At 42.0% G+C, this 22,587-nt stretch overlaps 1 protein-coding gene across 15 annotated transcripts in view; it reads right to left on the bottom strand.

Moving 5' to 3' along the window:
• SRPK2 (SRSF protein kinase 2) overlaps positions 1-22,587 on the bottom strand; it is a 253,782-nt gene that overhangs the window by 22,992 nt on the left and 208,203 nt on the right. For all 15 annotated transcript variants that reach the window (XM_019451229.2, XM_019451231.2, XM_019451223.2 and 12 more), the window contains 8 exons: positions 19,702-19,810; positions 18,948-19,035; positions 18,628-18,715; positions 16,237-16,343; positions 4,534-4,699; positions 3,349-3,374; positions 1,622-1,868; positions 247-729 (listed from right to left, as the gene is read on the bottom strand). In XM_019451229.2, coding sequence (XP_019306774.2) covers positions 247-729; positions 1,622-1,868; positions 3,349-3,374; positions 4,534-4,699; positions 16,237-16,343; positions 18,628-18,715; positions 18,948-19,035; positions 19,702-19,810 — 1,314 coding nt within the window. The remainder of the gene's footprint in view (positions 1-246; positions 730-1,621; positions 1,869-3,348; positions 3,375-4,533; positions 4,700-16,236; positions 16,344-18,627; positions 18,716-18,947; positions 19,036-19,701; positions 19,811-22,587) is intronic.

The following is a 22,587-nucleotide window of genomic DNA, read 5'->3' as shown; positions in this document are numbered from 1 at the left end:
ACACAGAAAGAACAAGAAAAGCTCAGAAATGGAACCTGATAGTCAGAGAGCCAGAGAAAGCCCTGCTGGGACAGAAGACGATTTAAATCACATTACTTATTCAGGAGGACAAAAGGAATAAAGCGACAATGGGGAATTCATACATACATGACATGCCCACCTCTGGCCCATTCCCTTCACAGCATTTGTCAAGGCTCGGATACTCGGGCCACTGAAAGGACACACTTGGTGCGGAGGGACACTTACTTTTTGGCAAATCTCCAGTGCTGGAGGCTGAAACCGTCCGGCTTCTGTCATGGGATGGACTGCTTTCCTCAGGCTCGGTAAGCGGGGATCCCTCGGAAAGTGCAGAACCACAAGCCACAGGTTCTAGGGGCCCAGAGAACAAGGATGTGGAAAACTCTGGAAACTGTGACTCGGGAATTTTATGTCGTCCATTTGGCAATTCACCATTGAATTGTTCATAGGAGCTGCTATATGTGTAATCACTTTCTGCATTTGGCTCATCAAGGTTATATTCCTCAGGATTGGGACAATCTTCTTCATCATCATCTTCATCATCCAGCTGCTGCTCCAGTAAGAACGGGCCATTCTCAATATGGCCGTTGGTTCTGGGGGACTCTATCCACGCAGGGTCTGTGCTCGTCAGTTCTGGTTCCACATCATCTCCATCTTTCTCAGTGTTTTCTTTCTCAGTGTCTTCTTTCTCTTCCTGGTCCTCAGCCTCACCTTAAAAAGTTGATGGGTTGAGAATCAGAACATGTTACTCTTCTCAACACAGTGGCACTAGGTACATACTTCCTCCAACAAGAGATAATTTTGAACGTGTTTAGGTTTTTGTTCCCCCGTTGAGTAAGCTCTACACCCACCGTGGGGCTCAAACTTGTGACCCTGAGGATCAAGAGTCGCATGCTCTGGGCACCTGGGTGGCTCAGTTGGTTGAGCGTCTGACTTCGGCTCAGGTCATGATCTCACGGTTCATGAGTTCAAGCCCCACGTCAGGCTCTGTGCTAATAGCACAGAGCCTGGAGCCTGCTTTGGATTCTGTGTCTCCCTCTCTCTGCCCCTTCCCCACTCACACTCCGTCTTTCCCCGAAAAATAGATAAAACATTAAAAAAAAAAGAGTCACATGCCCTGCCGACCGAGCCAGCCAGGCACCCCTGAATGTGCTTAATTTACATACTACACAGCAAAACACCTCTTGGCTCTCAAGGTAAAATCTTAGGTTTTCTCAATCTTATTTTTCATTTAGTAAATAACTGGCTTACTCTTATTAGAAGAAGTTAGATTTTGGGGCTGGAAAAGGGACTATTTCCATTTCTACCCTCTCTTCTACAATCTTTAGAAAATGTGGGTCCATTACTGTTAGGGTAAAAGTTAATTACAAAATAAAGAACATTCATTAGCATGCTCGAGATGTGGTGTCAGGTAGACATTTTCCATTTTTAAAAAAGTGTTTTGAAATACTAACGTATTCCTAGCATTCATTTTACAAATGAAGTGGCAGACAGATTCCCATGTTCCCCAATCCTCACATATGAAGCAGTGACACCAAGCCCACCAGGGTGGGGACCTGGTGGGTGCCCACTAATGAAGCACCAGGACCCCATGCAGACGGACCCTTGTCATTCGCAGGCTCGCCCTCGGCTGCATCCTCTAAGCCAGCAGTTTTGAGCTTCCCCTCTGGATGGTACTCCTCGTCTTGTTCATTGGAAGGTACAGCAGATGAGATGTTTTCTTCTATGATTTTCCTTTCTGCTTCTCGCTCCAATTCTTCTATTTCCTGCAGGCGCTTTTCCAGCAACTCAGCCTGCCTTTTCTGCTTCTTTTTCAGTTTTTTCTTTTTGTTCTTAGATATTTTTCCTATCTACAACATGTTAAGAAAACACCACAGGTCAGTTTGCTCCTTTTTAAAGCACTACACAAGAGTGCGAGTGTGAGTGGCATGGCAAGCCCCAACCAATCCTGTTTTCCAGGCCTGAGTTATATATTACAACCAAATATGCCCACAGAGGAGATCGATCTCGTGTGTAGGGTCGCAGTAAAACCGGAAAAAAGAAACCAGCGCCGCCTACCATCATGGAAGGGGACTGCCAGCAGGCCCTGCCCTCAGAGGACAGGGCTCCAATCCAGGAAGGCTATTTCATTTAAACGCTGAGCACAGCAGAATACGCTGAGGTACTCTGGCCTTTCGACAAGTAGCACCCCTTCCAAGTTTTACTGGCTGCTGCCCGTATACAAGCTAACAACATCCCCTGTCCTTCCGGTCTCGCCCAACTCTCAGCCATGAAAGAAGACCTTGCCAAAACAAGTGGGTTTCAGTCACTGTTGGTCAACAGCTGTTTGTGTTCGGGTCTCACACACGGAGCTGTTGTTATCAACAGCCGAGACAGCAGAAACTGTCAAAAACGAGTGTACGAAGTAAAGGGAAAAAAAGTAAAGGGAAAAAAACAGTTTCAGTCTGCCTGCCATCAGGGCCACATGACTTGGAAAGTGCTGGCAACGACAGCCTCCAGTCTCTCCACGGAGTCAATAATCGAAACAAGCTGCTCGAGCCACAGGAGGGCTGCAGGCAGGGACCGGGCCGTGCAGCGAGCCAGGTGGCATCATCACTATAGTTCCCGCCTGCACTGGGACTTCCACTCCCAAGTGAGGGCTCCTGGCAGCGCATTTCCTTTCAAGTGCTTCTGGTTCGTAAAGTGCTTTCAAGACTTGCACATGACTCATGAACTCAAGACATATACACTCTATCCTCTACTGGAACTAAGTGGGTTTAGGGACAATGGGGTAAGACTGAATTCCAAGCACCTCGTTTCATTTGAATGGACCACAAAATACACAGTACTCTTTTATACATAACTACCAGCTGGAAAACACATTAGAGTACAAGCTTCAGAAAAACAGGGATCTTGGAGGCAAATCAGAAGTAATGTTAAGTGTTTTTGTAATAATCACACTTCAAGCCCGATCTCGACCACGTCACCCCTTTCACCAGACTCTGCCAACGGCACCCCAGAAAGTGCTCAGGGAAAATAAAGATCAAACATGGAAGGGCTCTAACTATCCCAACTCTAAAAAATCCCTTCGACTTGTCAAAGCGGTACGTCTCATCTATTCAAGGATACACAGCATTTGTAAACATGCCCGCCCTTTACACTAACACGTATTAAACACCTACAGTTGAGAAGGGAACAAAGAAAGGTACGATCTGATTCCCAAACAACCTTAAATGAAAAAATCGTTGCAAAAAGCAGCAGAAACTAATGTTACAACTTGAAAAGCTCAATAAGGAACAGCTGCTTTTAACAAGAAGGTGAGTAGAAGTGTGTGTGGAATAAAGTACTTACAGGTTTTTGCTGTGGAGCCGTACTCACTAAAACAAAATGAAACAAAATGAATGTTTAGAGGAAAACAGACATATATCTTCAGGTAGGTTATCTGAATTGTAAAACGAAAAGTAATTATGGTCTTTTAATTGCTATCCAGCTGGAAAACTGTTTAACCTCAGTGCTTCTTAATCATACAGATCTAAAGGAAGATTTTCCAACTCCAACGAATGACTGGCTCTTAAAAGGCACAGCAGTCGTTGTTCATATGGAGCCATTTTTCTTATTTGTCTAAAATTAAATACCCATTTATTTCAAATCCAAAGCACTGATACGAAAATGGAGAAGAGTTCACAAATGTCACACTGTCATCTAAATTTGTTCTACAGACAATGAACAATTTAGATTAGAGGATGTACATCTGTGTTTGACAACTATTTGGCAAGTGTATATAGCTGAAATAAATCAAATACTGCAGCAAGTATTCCAGAAATCGCATGACCAGCCTCTGTGAGCAGCCACAGCTTGACAGACTATGATTCCATGATCTCAAAAAACAGTAAAAAACAAGAGTAGGAGGTGGTGCATCTCCCAGAGCCCCGGGAGAGGCAGGACTTTAGCCCCTCAGCCAGCACGCTTGCCTGACAACACACTAGGGCGCAGACAATGTGCAGACATGGTCAAAGTGGTCAACACTTTGCTGCAGCCACTATACCCTGTAAAAACCCGATGTGAAACGCTACAGGCCAATAAAGACATTTGGTCTTCTCCCACCCTAGGGTCTTTTGTAACGCACTCCAAAGCTACCAGCTGGACTCAGGTTGATGTAGACTAACTGGAGACTGGGAAACGTTCTAACAAACCTGAAACTAGAAAAAAAATCTGATGACTACAGGCCGGCTACAAGTAACCCGTTACTATATACGCCTCTGCAGAGAAGCCTGCAGCGTAAGAAAACGTTCACGCATAGGTGAAGCAGCACGTAAGATTTCATATGATCTTTTAAGGGAAGACGAAGTTAGGTGTATGACAGCATAATAATTGGGGCACCTTCCTTTTCAAGAAAAAGGTCTCATCATTTCTAGCAATCAGGCTCTTATGAAAGTCCCTAATGTACGTGCTTGACTCAACTACCTTCAGTGTACAATTCTGCAGGCTCTCAGTGCCTCCAAACAAAATGAAACAAAGCTGCTTCAGCTCCCTCACCTGCAGACCCCGAAGGAGGAGGAGCACCTGCTTTCTGCCACTCGGTGGCCTCAGCTGCCATTCTTCGCACATATGCATCATCCACACACATCAGGATGTTCTCCGGCTTTATGTCCGTATGAATGATCTTGCACTTACTGTGTAGATAATCTAACCCCTGAAGGACCTGGTCAGAGTAAAATCAAGAGAAGAGATGGGTTATTAATACCTTTCAACATTACTATTGAACAGTAATGTTCAACATTTCCTTGTAAATTATGTAACATAATCACAAGGCACAAAGGGTATCTAGTAAAAATCTCCCTCCTGCTCCGGGCCCCCAAAGGAGCCCAGAGCCCTCCCATAAGCAACCAATGTGTATCATTCTGGAGGTAAATTTATGCTCATGGAAGCAAATGCATCTATAAATATACTTTTGTATAACAACTTTACTGAGATGTAATTTACATACATACACCCTTTTAGGTGGACAATTCAATGGTTTGTAGATGTGCAACCATCACCACATGTTAATTAGAACATTTTTATCACGGAAAAAAGAAACACCATACCCACTGGCACTCATTCTCCATCTCTTCCAGCTCCTCCAGCCTTAGGCAACCACTAGTCTACTTTCTTTCGCCATACATTTGCTGGTTCTGGACATTTTATATAAATGGAATCATACAAAATGGTCTTGTGTAACTGGCATAATGTTTTGAGAGTCCATCCATGTGTATGTAGCATGTATTAAGTACTTCCTTTAATTGCCAAATAATGTTCTGCTGGTTATGCTATCCTTTGTTTAGCCATTCACCTGATGGATATTTGGGTTGTTTCCACTTTTTGGCTATTATAAATAATATTGCTATGAACATTCAGGCATGAGTTTCTGTGTGGACACGTTTTCATTTTTCTTGGATATATACCTGGGAGTGCAATTGTTAGGTTATATGGTGACTCTTCTGACAAACTGCTATGCTGTTTTATTCAGTGGTCACACCATTTCACATTCCCACTAGCAGTGTATAAGGGTTCCAACTCCCTCGTCATGGCCTACACTTTGCTGTATTTTTAATTTTAGTCACCCTACTGGGTATAAAGTGTGTATCTCACTGATAGGCACTTCCATGATGTCTAATGATGTGTATACATTTTTAATATTGCAGAAAAAGAGGATTAAATAGCCTTAGTATTCACTAAAACTGCTGAAACAAAGTATCAACAAAAACAAGACTCACAAAACTTAAAGAGCAGTGACCTAAATACAAAGCCAGTTTTTCTCAAATTATTTCAAGAGAGGAATTCTTTCAATTATTTCCATAAGCAAAAATATTTTTTAAAATATCCCCATTGTGTTCCTATACATTAGAAATTCTACCACTCAATAAACATTAGCATTTAATAAATACCATACACTTAAAAAATTTTTTTTCAACATTTATTTATTGAGAGACAGAGAGACAGAGCACGAGCAGGGGATGGGCAGAGAGAGAGGGAGACAAAGAATCCAAAGCAGGCTCCAGGTTCTGAGCTGTCAGCATAGAGCCCAACACAGGGCTTGAACCCACAAACCGTGAGATCATGACCTGAGCTGAAATCAGACACTTAACCAGAGCCACCCAGGAGCCCCAGTGTCATCATACACTTTAAATCATTTAGGGTATTTGTTCACAACAGAAGTGGGGAAAAAGACGAGAAGATACATGGCTTTATGCAATTCTAGTAAGTTCTCAGCAAGAGCCCAATGCTTCTACTGTATCTGGCTAAACAACCTTAACAGATGACAGTATTAGGATATGAGGGGACAGAGGTTTCAAAAGGAAAATGAAAAAAGGAAGACCCATCTCTTAAACAGGATGAAAATCCCTATACTCATCAAAAGTAACTTTCCCTAGGAAGGATTCTTACATGACTTCGCTGACCAAGCATCAGTCAAATTCCTGGAACAGGTCATGTACCTGGTTTGAAGTGTCTGACAACAGCAATAAAGAAAGCCCCCTGTCTCCAAGGGGCTTACAGTCAGAGGGCTTACTGTCTTATGCCTGAAGGGAGAGGGACCAGCCAAAAAGAAACCAAGATGAACCATGGCTACAGCAAACAAAATTTAATGAGCTCTTGACAAGTGCCTAGTAAGTACCCAAACAGTAAACCAGATAGAACTAGAGTAAGAGAAGGAAAGACACTTGTCTTACCTTAAAAAGAATATTTAATGTTTCCAATTATACTGTAATTAGAACATTTAAATTATGTTTGAAATATCAAAGGACCAGTAAGAAAGACTCTTTAAAAAGAGTCTTTCCATAAAGAATAAAGTTATAATGCAGACAGGAGCACAATCCAATGGGCCTATATGCTCTTCACCGACATCCGTGCATCTTCTTTGTTCAAACTGAAATAATACAGGGAATTTTAATATCTGAATAATGAGAGATTCTGAGAAGTATAAGAAATTAATGGACAGGAACAGTGATGATTTCTAACCTATGGAGGGCAAACGAACAAGATTTTTTGAGAAAATTTAAACAGTTTAAAATTATCCCAACTGAAACTGCATTTCCATTATCAAATATAAACTCCAAGTAAAAATGTCCCCATCTCTCCACCTCCATTCCATGCTCAAGGCTCTCCTATTTCTCCACCCGAGCTCCTTCACGGAGATCAGGCTGTTTCACTGTGTGGGAGGCCACACAAGTAAGAGTTAACACGAGCCAGTATTCAAATGTGTTCCTAGGGGTTGCCAGTGACCAGGAGGCACTTGAGATGAACAAAGTGTTCCCAGCAAGAACTTAAGGTACCAGATTTTTTAAATATCTGCAGTTACACTCCTTTGGGTTATCCTTCCTTAAGAAGCAGAGCTTATAACGTCTGACAATGAACCCAGTGAAAGACTTGACCCCTAGGACAAATTAATTAACTAAGATAATGCAAATCTTCAAGGAAATAATTAAGGGACACAGTAAGTATGGTGTTAAAACACGACCTTGGGATTCACACCAGTCCTACACTGCTGCCAGATCATTCTCTCACTGGACAAAGTACTTAACCAGAACATTCTCTCACTGGGCAAAGTACTGTCTGAGCTTCCACTTCCATATTCATAAAAGGGGGAGAGGTGTGTGTATGTATCTACTAAATAGAAATATGGTAGGAATTAGAAATAACCTATGGAAAACCTACAAAAAAACAAAGTTTAGCTCATAGGAAGCTCCAAATAAAGGACAGAACTGAACTAAGTCACAACACTTGTACTGGTATTGACTAAGTAACTATAACTTCGTTAAGTCACTTAATAAACTTCTCTGGGTCTCACTTCTCCCACTTGGAATGTGAATGGGCTATACCTGATACGTTCTGTGCTACATCCCAGCAGTGAAATTGTGGTTTAGTAATTTCCTTTAGTTCTGGACTACATATTTTTAAAAAGCCTTTAGCTATAGACTAAAAAGAATGGTGTTATTTTTAAAGATAGCATTTCTTTTCTTAATGAAGTTTTAAGCAATAAAGAGCCCCAGAATCACTGAAGTAATGATGGGCAATCTCCTAACCATTTAAGCAGAGCATCTATGATGATGCACAAAAAAGAGAAAAGCAGTGAATAAGCTACATGCCCATGGGTAGATCTTCTCTTGCAAAACCTGAAAAAAAAAAAGAGTTCAGAAAAGGCTTTAGCAATTTCCCAAGTTTTCCTTCACTTGCCAGGCACAGTTTATTTGCCTTTCTTGCCTAAAAAGAAAAACACATACTTCGCCTCATCAGCAGGAGGCAGCAGAGGCTGCAGAGACACCCTCCGACTGCCATCTGCGAAAATCTACAGCCGCCATGAGAGCAGAGATAATCCAAGCACAGACGGGCCAGGGACTGGGCAGGACCTCACACTCAGAGGAGCCAGATCACACCGCCCAGGAGCAGGGCCAGTTCTCTCCTTGTGAAGCCAGACCCGCAGGTGAGCGGCAGCACAGCCGTGAAGCAGAGACCAGGGCTGGGAGCCAGGAGCCCCCGGTTCCGGTTCAGAAACAGATTAGCTATGGCTCAGAGCGAGTCCCCTTCCCTGACCTCAGATTCATCCGTAAAATAAGACGCTTGTCAAGACCGTCTCCAGGGCTTCTTTCTCTACACCTGTGAGGATGGTGAGATCATCTATTACTGGCGTGAATGACATAAACCTACTTCTCCCTACCACGGCTTGCTACAATGGGTCCCGTAATCGTGCAGGGTACAAGAGGAGGAGTAGGTCAAGAGTAATGTGGGAACTTCTCTCAGGGCTGTGTCCCTCGCTCTGCTCATCACCCAGAAAGCACAGCTTCCCCCCAAATCCTAAATTGTGAAGACAAACAGAATGAGAGCAACTTCCCAAATTATTTTCTGACTCTGGTTACCACATGGGGACTTCCTTCCTCCCCCACCTGAACAAAGGACATGGGGCCAGGAGACTCGGCCTGCCCCTAATTCTGTGAGTAAGGCCTTGCTAATGCAGCACAGAGGGAAGCCCAAATGGTAGCCAGAGGGGCTGGCCCACGCAGGAGCCTTTCACCAAGACAGTAACCCCTCGTGATGTGCACAGAAACACCAGAAGGGCTCTCCTCAAGCCTAGAAACTTCCCCACTAGAAAAGCTAAGGTTCCCACTGGATTTCTCTTCCTCATTCAACAGATACGAGGTAAACCCTACAACCCGCTTCTGGCAATTGTGGTGTTCAACTGAATGGAGGACTGTGGGAATCCCAGCTCAACAGAGGGGGCAAGAACTGGATGCACATGCAGACAAAAGTCTCAGTGGGCACTGTCCTTGTTTGCTTTGTCCCGAACCAGCATTCTGCTCCGTGTTCTAACTCGCACTACTGAGAATTCATGAGAAAACCCTGCCGTGATGCCTCCGAACGTAGTTGGGACTAAAGAGCAAGCCAACGTGCCCAGCACGGAGACCACATGGCACAGAGCGAGCTGGGCACGAGGCTCACCGCTCTTCAAAGGGAGCGACTGCACCGCCTTCCTGAGTTGACGACCCAACATTCTGAGGAGGAGAGTCCCAAGTTAGGTCAGAATATGTATCACCATGAAGAATAAACCCAAGAACATGGAAGTGTTTACCAACTTAAAATTAGTCTTCTGTTCTATAATTGAAAACTGGCACAGTGATAATGAATTCGCTGATCACTAGGAGCAGCAGAATAAATGAAATGGCAAATAGATACTAAGTGTAGACCAAAGCAGTGATAAGAGGTGAGTCAGCTGGCCCAGGTAGGGCCAGGCTCTTCCTATGCCCCCAGGGCTCCTGCCCCACGGCAAGGAGGGGGGGGGGCGGCGGCTTTGGAAAAGCCCTGCATTTTATAAATCCCCTCAGCTTACACATGCCATGCCGATTACCAATTACTTTGTAAATAAAATCCAATGGTTCTACTTTTTAACAATCTGGCAGCTCTCCTATTAAGGCAAAGAGAACCATTTGCCATACAGAGACGTGAATGCACACTTTTCACAAAGACATGCTACAATTTAAATGCTCCCAGACCTTTCTACGTAGACACTTCAGAGCACCCTGCAGTTGAGAGAATGGGTTCTGGAATTACACTACCTGAATTCAAATCTTGCCCCCCGCCGCACGCCAGTAACTGTGGGGCTTAGGGAAGATTTTTACCCTCTCTGTGAAGTGCCCTCTATAGAGTGGAGGTGGGGACCTCTCTGGCCTCATCAGGGTGTGGTGGAGACTGGGCAGCATAATACAAACACAGCGCTTCAAACAGTGGGCATCTAAAGAGCACAGGAACTGCCTGTGACAATCATGGCTACAGAAAAGAGTAAAATAATAGTTTTAAAACCCAGAGCTACAACCTGTAACTGCTAATTTTTCCAGTACTGTAGCAAAGTCACCAAAAACCAGGGCCTTGACCTTACCAAGAAGCCACTTCTTAACAGGGCTCCTGTAAAGGACAATGAATTAAACCATAAAGTTTACAAAAGTAGAACATCAGCTACCTTTTCAATATAGAAGAGAATCAAAGCCACATTCAAAGAGGAGCAACAGTTGGGCATCTGGGTGGCTCAGTGAGTTAAGCATCTGACTTCAGCTCAGGTCACGATCTTGAGGTTTGTGAGTTCAAGCCCCACGTCGGGCTCTGTACTCACAGCTGGAGCCTGGAGCCTGCTTTGGGTTCTGTGTCTCCCTCTCTCTCTGCCCCTCCCCTGCTTGTGCCCTGTTTCTCTCAAAAATAAAATAAAAAATAAACATTTAAAGAAGAGCAACAGCATTTGAAGAAGCCACATCACCTGCAGTAGACCTTTAATGCACCACAAATAAACACGGCCAACACTAGCATCCTTTTTCTTCTTCTGGATTCAGAAATAAAAGCGACACATGAAATAGACCTCAATAAAGCTGATTTAAAAAGAAGAAAGAAATGAAAGCTGGGGGGTGAACAGACACCCACAAGAGTCCACAACTGAGCCGGTGCAGCAGCCTGGGGGAAGGCAGGGGCTGCCCACGGCATCCCAGAAGCCACCAGCACGGCCCTTCTCCGACCCAGAACCAGGTCACCAGGGCTACCTGAGGACGGCTAAGAACTGACCAAAGGACTGGTAATAGTGTATCAGAAGCCCTGAAAAAGCAGATGATTCAACTATGTCATTAGTTTTAAAATGATCAACAGGTGGTAGTGTTGTCTACAAGCCCATCAAATCACAGCAAGTGAGCCATTTTGTAGAGTAAAAAGAGAAACGTACACTTCTCCCTTCATTTAAGGAAAGACAACCAGTCACAAACATCCTTTGACCACCTACTGCATGAAGAAGCAGCAAAGAGAACTCACACACGATGCGTCACTCTGAGAGCTCACAAGGCAGGTGGGAAGACACAGTGGCTACTTTGCGCTGGTCGCCGCGCTGGATGCTTTATCAGCAGTCCCTCCATAATAATCTCCACAATAAAGCCACAAGTTACGTACTATCATCCCAATTTTACAAATGCGAAAACAGGCTCACAGAGGCTACGTGGTCCGATCAGGGTCACAAAACAGTAAGTGCCCAAGTTATTATTTGAAGTGAAGTCTATTGGCAAGGCGTGTATCCACTGCACTTTCCCCTGTTCCAGGTTCTCAACAGGAGGGAATTCTGCCTCCTCGGGGAAATGTGACAAAGCTTAGAGACGCTTTCAATGGTCACAGGTGCGGCGATGGCAGCTGATACAGGCATCTAGTCGGCTGGCAACACCCTACAATGCACAAGGCAGGTCCCCATGACAAAGAATTACCCAGTCCAAATGTCTTGTGCCAGGCCTGTCGAACTGTGGCTCGTGCTGTAAGACTCCACAATCATTAGGGAAGGACCCAATGCAGGCCGCAGGCATACTGAGGAGGGCAGAAATAGCATTTTGAACTGGGGAAGACTTTGTCACAGAAGCAAAATTTTGGTTGAGTCTTTAAAAACATGGGCAGAAAAGAAAAGATGGTATTTTCAGGAACCTAAGACAAAGGAAGTGATCAAAGATGTGCAGCTAAAAAGAAAACTGGCAAGGTGAATAACTTTCTCTAAAATACCTACAAAATGAAACTGGTAACCATTTATGAATAAAAATTCCGGTAAATCAACATGTATTTACAAACACCTGGACATTTTTGAATATTCATAAGAGATTGGTAACTTGGTTGGCTCTAGGAGAGAAACTGGGTATCTGAAGGACATACATTTTAGAACACTCACATGTATTACTTATTTTCTTTAAAAGATTACTTAATGGGGGCGCCTGGGTGGCTCAGTCGGTTGAGCGTCCGACTTCAGCTCAGGTCACGATCTCACGGTTCGTGAGTTCGAGCCCCGCGTCCGGCTCTGTGCTGACAGCTCAGAACCTGGAGCCTGCTTCCGATTCTGTGTGTGTCTCTCTCTCTCTGCCCCTCCCCCATTCATGCTCTGTCTCTCTCTGTCTCAAAAATAAATAAACATTAAAAAAAAATTTTTTTAAAGATTACTTAATGGGAAAAAAAAATCACCTGCTAGGAGACAAAAGCTGAATCAGGGTTTGAAAGGGGAAATACGGGGCGATACCAGATGGCAGAAACCCATAAATAGGTTCATTGGAAGAACAGTGATTTAAATGTTATCGGACATTACGCCAAATACAATTCCAATGGTGTATATGCTGCTGGGCAAAATGCTAAACACAAGACCTCCAGAGCCAGACCACCTGGGTATGAATTCCGGTTCCACAGCTTACTACTTTTTAAGTTAATTCCTAACTAGGAGTGAGTTACTTAACCTCTCAATGCCTCAGTTCCTCTCCCATAAAATCAGAAGGGTAAAAATACCTATTTTGCAGAGTTACTATGAATACTCAATGAATGAAAAATTGCAAAGTACTTACAACTATGCCTGGCACATACTAAGCCCTGAATAAAAATTTGTAATAATCAGGCCTTCTGGGTGGCTCAGCTGGGTAAGCGTCTGACTCTTGGTTTTGGTTCAGGTCATAATCTCACCATCTGTGGGTTCGAGCCCCACATCAGGCTTGCGCAGACAGCTTGGAGCCTGCTTGGGATAATCTCTCTCCCTCACTTCCTGCCCCTCTCCACTCATGCTCTCTCTCACTCTCTCCAGCACGCTCTTGGCATAAGTAAATAAACTTCAAAAAAATTTGTAATAATCAATAGTAGTATCCCTTTACGTTGTAACAATAATCTAGCAAGGAAGGTACCATTATTATTCTCACTTCATTCATGGTGCAATTGTGGCGTAAGGAGGCTAAGGAACTAAGCTGAGGTCCCTTAGCATTGAGAAGGACACATCTGACACCAAAACCCAAGCTCTTTAATCACCCCACATGTTGCTTCCTGAGAGTGAACAACGAGCAGTTAGGCTTTAGTCAACAGGCAATGGAGAGGTACTAGAGGTTTCTAAATGCAAAGTGCGAATTACTGAAGCAAAGTTTCATTTTGGAAGGTAACTGCCAATGGAACGGAGAAAAACCTGGGACAGGGAAGCAGAACAGCCTCTGGGAGAGGAGAGAGAAGGAGAAGACTGGCTGGAGGTGATAAGGGCCTGAACTAAGGATGGTGGCGCTGGAAGCAGAAAGATTGGGAGTCAAAGACTCGATGCCTAGGTGACAACTGAAGCACGGCAAATGACAGTTGACAGGGGTGAGTCACACAGGGTTAGCCTGACTGAAGGCAGAGGAGGCCACACAGCGGAAGGGTATTAGAAAGCTGGTGTACCTAGTCTGGTTCTGGGAAGCAATGTAACTGTGAGGTCTATTAATAAAGGATTAAAATACCGAATCCACAGACTGAATCAAAGGGAATGAAGGGAAACTCAGATATATAGATTATTAACTGGGATATATATCAATTTACTGCTTTGAAAGTTACAAATTTAGGGGGGAAAATCCAGACTCCGTATTCTTCTTAAAAAAAAAAAAAAAAAATATATATATATATATATATACACACACACACACACACACACATATATACACAAAACTTCTAATACTGCCTACAATAACTAAGTACAGAAAATGAAAACTGCATCTTGAAATTTTAGACCAGTGGAACACTCAAGTTCTCAGCCTGCAAAGCACAGTGTATGTGAATTACACTGAGGATAACACAGTCATTAAAATCATTTGTTTATTCAGCAAGTACCCACTAAAATTCCATTAAACCCCAAGGATTTCATCTTTAGATTTACAGACTCTTTCATTTGCTATGAAAGGCTACATTTTGTTTCCCTTTTCTGGAACACAAAATAAATACGAATGGTTCCTCTGGGAAGTCACCTTCCTTCACTGCCCAGCCTGAGTTGTGACATGGTCAGTCGCTGTGGCAACTGCACATGTCTTTCAAAGTACGGGGTTCAAGGGAAAGACAGACCCTACGTGAAATATATGCAAGGCGGTATTTCTCAAATTATTTACTTTTTGTTAGAATAAGTAAATCTTAATATTTTCAGGGTTTATCAGAGATAATTAAGAAATTTTTTCAGAGTTTTAACAAGATGATTTTTTTCAGAGTTTAGAGTTGCCACTGATAGTTATAAATACTGAAGTGTTATTTAGGGATTGAAAAACTCCAACTGACATTAATCACAACCCCCCTCCCACACCATGTTAAAGGGAAATTGTTTTTTCATTTGAGCTATTAACCATGTTAAAATACTAAAGTGCTACTATCTAAAGTCTAAAGGGGAACAGATATTATTAAACAAAATCTGGCCACAAGTCTGTATACCTAACATAATACTATGTACAAGTACAGCATTCCACTGTATAAGCCAAGGCAAAGAGCCCCTCTCCCTCCAGCCTCTCTTCCTGTGTAACATATATAATGTTAGAAGACAAGCTGCCAATTTGCACTGCAAAGAGACAAACGTAAATGGTGAACACTCAGGCTGACTCAACAATGCTACCTATACACAATTTCAAAAGTTAAAAACCTACTTATATGCATATGTGCAAATACTATCTATACTACAATTGTAAGGAAGGTTCTTTTGTAGGCTTCTCTTGAATTCACAATTCTTAATTGTAAACCATTCCCTGATTCTTTACCTATGTAAGAATTCTGAACTGAGGCCTGTATTTCAGGTCTGGAAACCCCTGAGCAGGTCTTGCTCAAGCTCTGGGCCCTGGGGACAAGAGAAGGGCACCAAATCACCTAATCCTCTTCTCAAGCAAACCAGGCAACAACCCCCGCCCCCTCCACCCACCCCCCCCCCCCCATATTACTTCCTTTGCAGCATTATCCTGGGCAATTATCCATGATGTCAGAACAGATAATTCGGAGTAAGTCATATCTCCAACTTTCCTAATTTAGGCTAGCAAGGCAATGAGGAGCACAGACTGATATATCCCATACAGAAAACTGAATCTGGTAAACATTTCTCATTACCAGATCTCTGATATGTGTATATTTTCATTCTAGAAATATTTGCAGGAACATCATAACTGAACCAGACCCCAGCTAGAGGTTTTCTTTTGTCAAGGCAATTGAACAAAATACAAATCTAATACAATACTCCCTATACAACTTTTATTTTTAAAAATTTTTTAATGTTTTTATTTATTTTGACAGAGAGAGAGACAGAGCATAAGCGGGGGAGGGACAGAGAGAGAGGGAGACACAGAATCCGAAGCAGGCTCCAGGCTCTGAGCTGTCAGCACAGAGCCTGACGTCGGGCTCGAACTCACAGACCAAAAGATCATGCCCTGAGCCCAAGTCAGACGCTCAATCGACTAAGCCACCCAAGAGCCCCCTCCCTATACAACTTAAACATGCCTTGTATTATCTTTCATCTAGACTCTATCCAAAGATATGCAGAAATAGTAAACAAACACAAATTATCTATTTCTTCTGAACTATTTTCTAAGGAACTAAGTGGGACATTTTGTAGTAATGACATTAGATAAAACAATCTCTCAGTATATCATACCATTTACTTTAAATAAAAGATCAATACACCAAAAGAAATGCATGCCTGACATTTACAAATGTCTCTCTTTACAAGACAGGATGGCATATCATTAAATAAATATAAAATTGACATAACAAGTTCAAAATGTTATGCACTGTAATATACATGTATATATGTAAAATAAAAATTATATATATTTATACGTGTGTGTGTATAAATGTGTGTGTGTGTGTGCACATGTGTATGCTAAGCATATTTTTAAGAACAGGAATCCGTGTTGAAAGGCTAGCCAGTTAGGTAATGGAGGGCGGGGGCTGTTTTCATGTCCTCACCTGTCGAATGATACTCTTCACACAACGTACTGGGAGGCCTTGGTAGTTGGACTTGATGATCCACTTGAGGAGATGGTGGCCAAGCACTTCGAAGACCATGCAGACATCTGGGACACGGTTAAGGACCATCTGCAGATACATTTCCTGGAGTGATGCAATTACTCAAAGCAGCCATCGCTGTAGCACTTGGCATTTCTTTCTTTATGAAATGCAACATCACTAGTATCAATAATACCACAAGTGGTCACCTGCTGTTTCTCACCTGAATGAAGAAATCTAACACTAAGTACTCATATCCTATATGTTACTCAGTGCGTGCTCGTCACGTTCAAACAATGTGCTCACCACCATACACAGAAGTGACCACAGGGAACCCAGGAGCTGGAAGTGCTCTTTGGCATCACACGGTCCGGATGGACCACGACCCAACCCCACACCTCCCTGTGCTCTGGATCATTTCAACACCCTCCTTCCTGATAATCAGCCTTAATGAAAAGTGAACCAGGCTGAAACCTCATAAAAAGTGATGAGAGGAAAACAACAACAACAACAAAAATGTCTTAGGTATCCTCCCTGACTGTCTAAATTTCCATCCCACAGGCCCTGGGTGGCTCAGTCAGTTAAGCGTCCGACTTCGGCTCAGGTCATGATCTCACAGTCCGTGAGTTCGAGCCCCACGTCGGGCTCCGTGCTGACAGCTCAGAGCCTGGAGCCTGTTTCGGATTCTGTATCTCCCTCTCTCTCTGATCCTCCCCCATTCATGCTCTGTCTCTCTCTGTCTGAAAAATAAACGTTAAAAAAATAAAAAAATAAATTTCCATTCCATAGAACACTTTATAAAATAGAAATTTAAAAAACATAATGAAGACATTTAATCTTTTCCTTCAGTACTATCTTTCACTGTGGAACTAGATCAACTTTAACACTATAGGCAGCTTTCAATAACACAAGATGACAATATAAGACATGGCACTAAGACCCACCTAAAATAATGAAATCTCAGGAATCTGGGTGTTTTTTTTCCCCCAATAGAAATTCTAGTCAATCACGGACTCTCCAGAACTATGATCCACCAGAGTCCATCATACAAATATATTCATATCATTCATACAGGAAAACTTCAACTGGCTCTGAAAGCCTTTGAGAATATACTGTTCATCCCTGCAAGCCGACAGATAGGTTGTTAAAACAGGTTGGTTGATTTAATACTTTCTACAATACCTGGATCTACCACTCACATTACCACAATATTTGTCACTTTAAGTATTTTTTTTAAATAAAATATTTCTACAGTGTTCAAGAACATTACAGATTCATGCACAGATAATCTAAAGCCAGAAGTTTTATTTCCCAACTCATTATAAAAAATGGCAAACTAAGGACTAAAGTTAGTAAAAGACACAGAGCCAAAGGCCAATAGTTCTAAGCACTGACCAAATGGGACCATAATGGTTTCTGAGCAATTTATTTAAAGGTAAGAATAGCCACTGGAATGTATACTTGCCCATAAATCAGGTGGTTTCTCCAAAGAGACCCTGTCAGCTATCCCAGCAAACTGCCTTGCAGAACTGGCAGGAGGAGGGGCTGCCATGCCTGCTCACAGACAGGCTCACCTGGGGACAGAGCAGAGGACCAGCTCTATCTTCCTATCTACCAAGGGTAGAAATGCACTCAGCAGCTAGCAGAAATGATCTTGAGGCAAAGGGCAAGGTGACAGCAGCAGGCAATGGCACTTACTAGTACCCTCGAGTCCAATCTCTAGAAGAAATACAGAATCTCCTTCAAACATATGCAGGGAGTGCTTCCCTAGAAGATTAAGGCTTAGGAGATGCAGAAACAGGATGTCGATCTGGGCTGGGGGATGGCTTTGTCCTCAGGTTTCTGGAGCCTGAGCAGGTCAAATATCAAGATCTGTTCCAAACATGATATAAAGGAGGGAGCAAAAGATCAGTCAAGGGAAGACCCTGGCTCTTGACACAGCCGATCTTTTGTTCCTTGTAATGTGTAAAGATGACTGCGGCTAATCTTTCTCTGCTCTCTACTTATACATATGTAAGGCACTCCCCAGCTTGATACTGAAGGTAGAGCCCAGTGCTTGGACAAGAAGAATGTCAAAGAGCTAGCAGCATGTACAAGAAGGATGCTGAGTAATTGTACGGCCCCAGAGAGATTACCCAAGACACCGAAACAGATTGGCAGGAATTGGGGAATATTTTGGCATACCATTTTACAACACTCGGTGATCATACTAGAGGCATTATATGGACAGTGATGGAGCACAGGAAACAGAAGTTTAAATGAGTTTGAAATACTGCCATGTTTTAAAAGTAAAAAGAAAAGCTACATTATAATTTAGCCATTAGGAAGCAGAAGAACTGTCAATAAGGATACGTATTCCATTCATGCCTGAAATCTTGAAGTCATCAATTAACTGTACTACCATGTCTTTATTTGGGTCAGTGGGATCACTTTCTCGAACCTATGGAAAGAAAAATGAATTCAAGAACAGGAAGCATTTAAGACTGAAAGTCATTTCCATTATACCAATCAAAAATGTCTTAGTAAAAGTAATGTTTTTAAAAATAAATGGTTCAGTATTTGAATTTATAAAAAATAAATTCAATTTTAATTAGTAAAACCTAAAAAAATTCCTCTATAAAATTTTAAGTCATTAATTTTTCTTACATTATTCACATTTTTGCAGTACTTACACATTTGAGCAATTTTATTTCATCCAAGGCTGTCTCTGTATAATGCTGGGCACTTTTTACAACTTTCATTGCAACAAATCTTTTCCCCCTTTAAAAAAAAAAATGCATATTTTTTATATTATCAGAAGTGATCATTATAATAAGATCTATTCAATAAACAGAAACATTTAATAACCTTTCCTTTAAAACAGTACTTTTCATCAAACTGTGTGGCCATAATTAAGCAACAGTTTCATGGATCAAAATAATCTCTTTTTTGTTGTGTGTTTGTTTTTTCCTAATAAGAATAAGGTAGACTGGGAAAATGTCAGAGTTCATCATGTAGAGTCAGTATTACTCTGTTAACATTTCTGTTTTAGTACGTATGTATATGTACACTGGGCAGCGGTGCAGTTTTATACTATGGGCTCATGACTTTTTTAAAAAAGTCAGAACACTGATTTAAAGGCCTATACGTTATTATTTTACGTTTGAATATTTTTCTGCTACGCATGAATTACTAGAAGAACAGTATGTCCAATGTCATGCAGTATCACTGAATAAGCTGCAGATATATAAGCAGAAGGAAGTTAATACGTTAAGATAACCGACAAGAGAACTTCGGACTGGGGGGGGGAATGTCTAGCTGGGTGGAGCAGGCCTGTGCTACGTCCTCTCAGGCCACCACACAAACACCTCTGCTCCTCAGCCAGCCTGTCTTATAAAGGTTGAACTAGACCAGAAATGAAATGCACGAATGACAAAGAACACTTACTGCATATCCCAGCACAGCCAGACAGTTGAGAAGTGTCCCCATCCTAGCTTCCTAATGACATGGTAGCGGCCATTGAAGAGGTCTCCAATTTTCACCGGATGGTAGCCACCTTTGATTAAAAAAATTGTTTTTTAATTTCAGAGAAATAGTAATAAATTCTCTTCCTTTGTCAGTTTTTCTTCTTTTTTTTTTTTAAAGATTTTATTATTATTTTTTAAATGTTTATTTATATTTGAAAGAGAGAGACAGAGACAGAGCATGAGTAGGGCTGGGGCAGAGAGACAGAATCAGAAGCAGGTGCCAGGTTCCTGCCGCAAGCTGTCAGCACAGAGGCCACCGTGGGGCTCGAACTCACAAACCAGAGATCATGACCTGAGCAGAAGTCAGACACTCAACCGACTGTGCCACCCAGGCACCCCAAGACTTCATTTCTTTTTAAGTAATCTCTACACTTTGTGGGGCTTGAACTTAAAACCCTGAGATCAAGAGTCACATGTTCTACCAACTGAGCTTAATCCAAGCTCCCTCTTTTGTCAGTTCTTGATACCATGTAATCAAGCTCTAACTAATAAAATCAGATCAAAATATGTTTAACAATCTAACAGTTTTCTCAAAAATATCTTTCATCAAGAGAAAAATGTCCTTTGCCATTCTACTTGGCTTTTTGTTTGTTTGGATTTAACTTAGAAAGTAAACAAACCATCCAGTACTCCATTACAAGAATTTCAGATTTTTTATTTAAAAATTTTTTAAAGTTTATTTTTGAGAGGGAGAGGGAAACAGGGAGAGAGGAAGAGAGGAAGAGGGGGAGACAAGTGGAGAGGGGGGGGAGGGGGAGGGAAGGCGGGAGGAGGAAAGAAGGGGGAAGGGGGGGAGGGGGGAGCGGGAGGGGAGGGAGAGGGAGACAGAATCCAAAGCAGGCTCCAGACTCTGAGTTGTCAGCAGAGCCCAACGCGGGGCTCAAACTCACGAACTCTGAGATCACGATCTGAGCTGAAATCGGATGCTCAAATGACTGAGCCACCAGGTGCCCGAAGAATTTCAGATTTATTATTAATTCTAGGTGTACATAATACGTACATGCCAGCTTTTGATCTTTCCAAACAACTTTTCTTCTTCTTCTAAGCAATAAATTCAATGCAAATCCTTTTGGATCAGTATAACATAACTCAGCGAAATAAAGGATGCGTACTCTGCCTAATTCTGCACACACCAATAGTTTACACACAGCCAATAAGGAATCATATAAGGTACAACAGTTTACCCTCCAAGACAGCTTGCTCCTCTCCTCACTCTTCTTCCAACCTCCAACTTCTGCTGAGAAACAGGCTGGAGAGTGAGAGAGGGCACGCTGTTAAGGCAGATACTCGGGAAAGATAAGGGTGCTTTCACAGATATCTGGCGTAAAAAGCCCTTTACTTCGCATGTGCAAGTAAAATAAGCCGGCTACAAAGCAGCGTGTATAAACATGGTACTATTTTTGTGGGCTACACAAGAAAAAATCTAGGAGGATAAGATGTTAGCAACAAATATCTCTGGGCATAAAATTACTTTTATTCTTTTTATCTATCTTCATTTCTTACTAAAACAACAAAATACTCTCCTACTGTTTATTCTTTTAACATCCGCTTTTTTACTGCAAAGTTGTTATTTCTCACTTCTTAAATCTACAGAATTCTTACAAGTCACTCAAGAAAGACATGGTTTCCACCTAGTGTTCAGAGGCTCAAAGTAGGTGCAGGAAGTATCTACGCCACATCTTTTACTACACCTAAGTATCTTTCAGAGTGCTAGGAGCAAACTTCCAAGAAATACTATGAATGTTTATGAATATTTAAAATGTTACTTAAATGAACTAGTGAAGCAGGAATTTAACCAGACACTGCGCTGCAAGGTTCTTATTCTCCTACCAGTACACTGCATTTCTCGTATTTTAACATCAAAGTCTTTAACAACATTTTGGGTAAAAGATATGAACTAAAAGATAATAAATGAGGAATAAAATATAGCAAATTATTAAATGGATGGATGGGTGCTGACTAAACTCGCTGTGGTAATCATTTCACAATAGACACATATATCAAGTCATTATGCTGTACACCTTAAGTTTATACAGTGCTTATACAGTATTTATATATTATTAAATACATCTCAAAAAAAAACTGGAAGAAAAAAATGGCTGATTACTTACTGAGAAGGTTAGACTACAATTGAAGTAGGCTCTGAGTTTACAATTCAGTTTTGAACCATTAACATTAACACTGAAAAGAAGGAGGAAAAAACCTATAATTTACCCAGTACAAATTAGGGGCATTGTACTAGGCACTTTATTTTCAAAACCACGTTCCATGAAAAGAAACATAAACTACAATATGTTCCATAACGTTCCATGGCAAGGGTGGGGAGAAGAAGAGAGGAGAAGTCTGTTTGGGAAATGCAAAGTTCAACGAAGCAGAGAGGATTCTTGACCAAAAGGGTTCTAAAAGCCCAAAGTTTTCATGCATGAAGGGACCTCAAAGAGAAGGGAGCCTGCTGCAAATTCCAGACATATTTGCACAGGAAATGATTCCTTCAAAAAAACAAGTCACATTTCACAACACGAAGTATTTTTTTTTATTTTTTTAATTGTGTTTTTAATGTTTATTTATTTTTGAGAAAGAGAGCAACAGAGACAAAGCGTGAGCAGGGGAAGGGCAGAGAGAGGGGAACACAGAATCCGAAGCAGGCTCCAGGTTCTGAACTGTCAGGACGGAGCCCAATGTGGGGCTCGAACCCACGAACTGTGAGATCACAACCTGAGCCGAAGTCGGACGCTTAACCGACTGAGCCACCCAGGCACCCCTCACAACACAAAGTATTTAGGAAACGCCGGTGTCTCTGAAATTT

Source organism: Panthera pardus, unplaced genomic scaffold (genome assembly GCF_024362965.1).
Source record: "Panthera pardus isolate Hobbes unplaced genomic scaffold, ASM2436296v1 HiC_scaffold_8, whole genome shotgun sequence".
NCBI classification, from domain to species: Eukaryota; Metazoa; Chordata; class Mammalia; order Carnivora; family Felidae; genus Panthera; species Panthera pardus.
The sequence above is the reverse complement of the archived record's forward strand: the minus strand, read 5'-3'. Positions and strand labels throughout refer to the sequence as shown.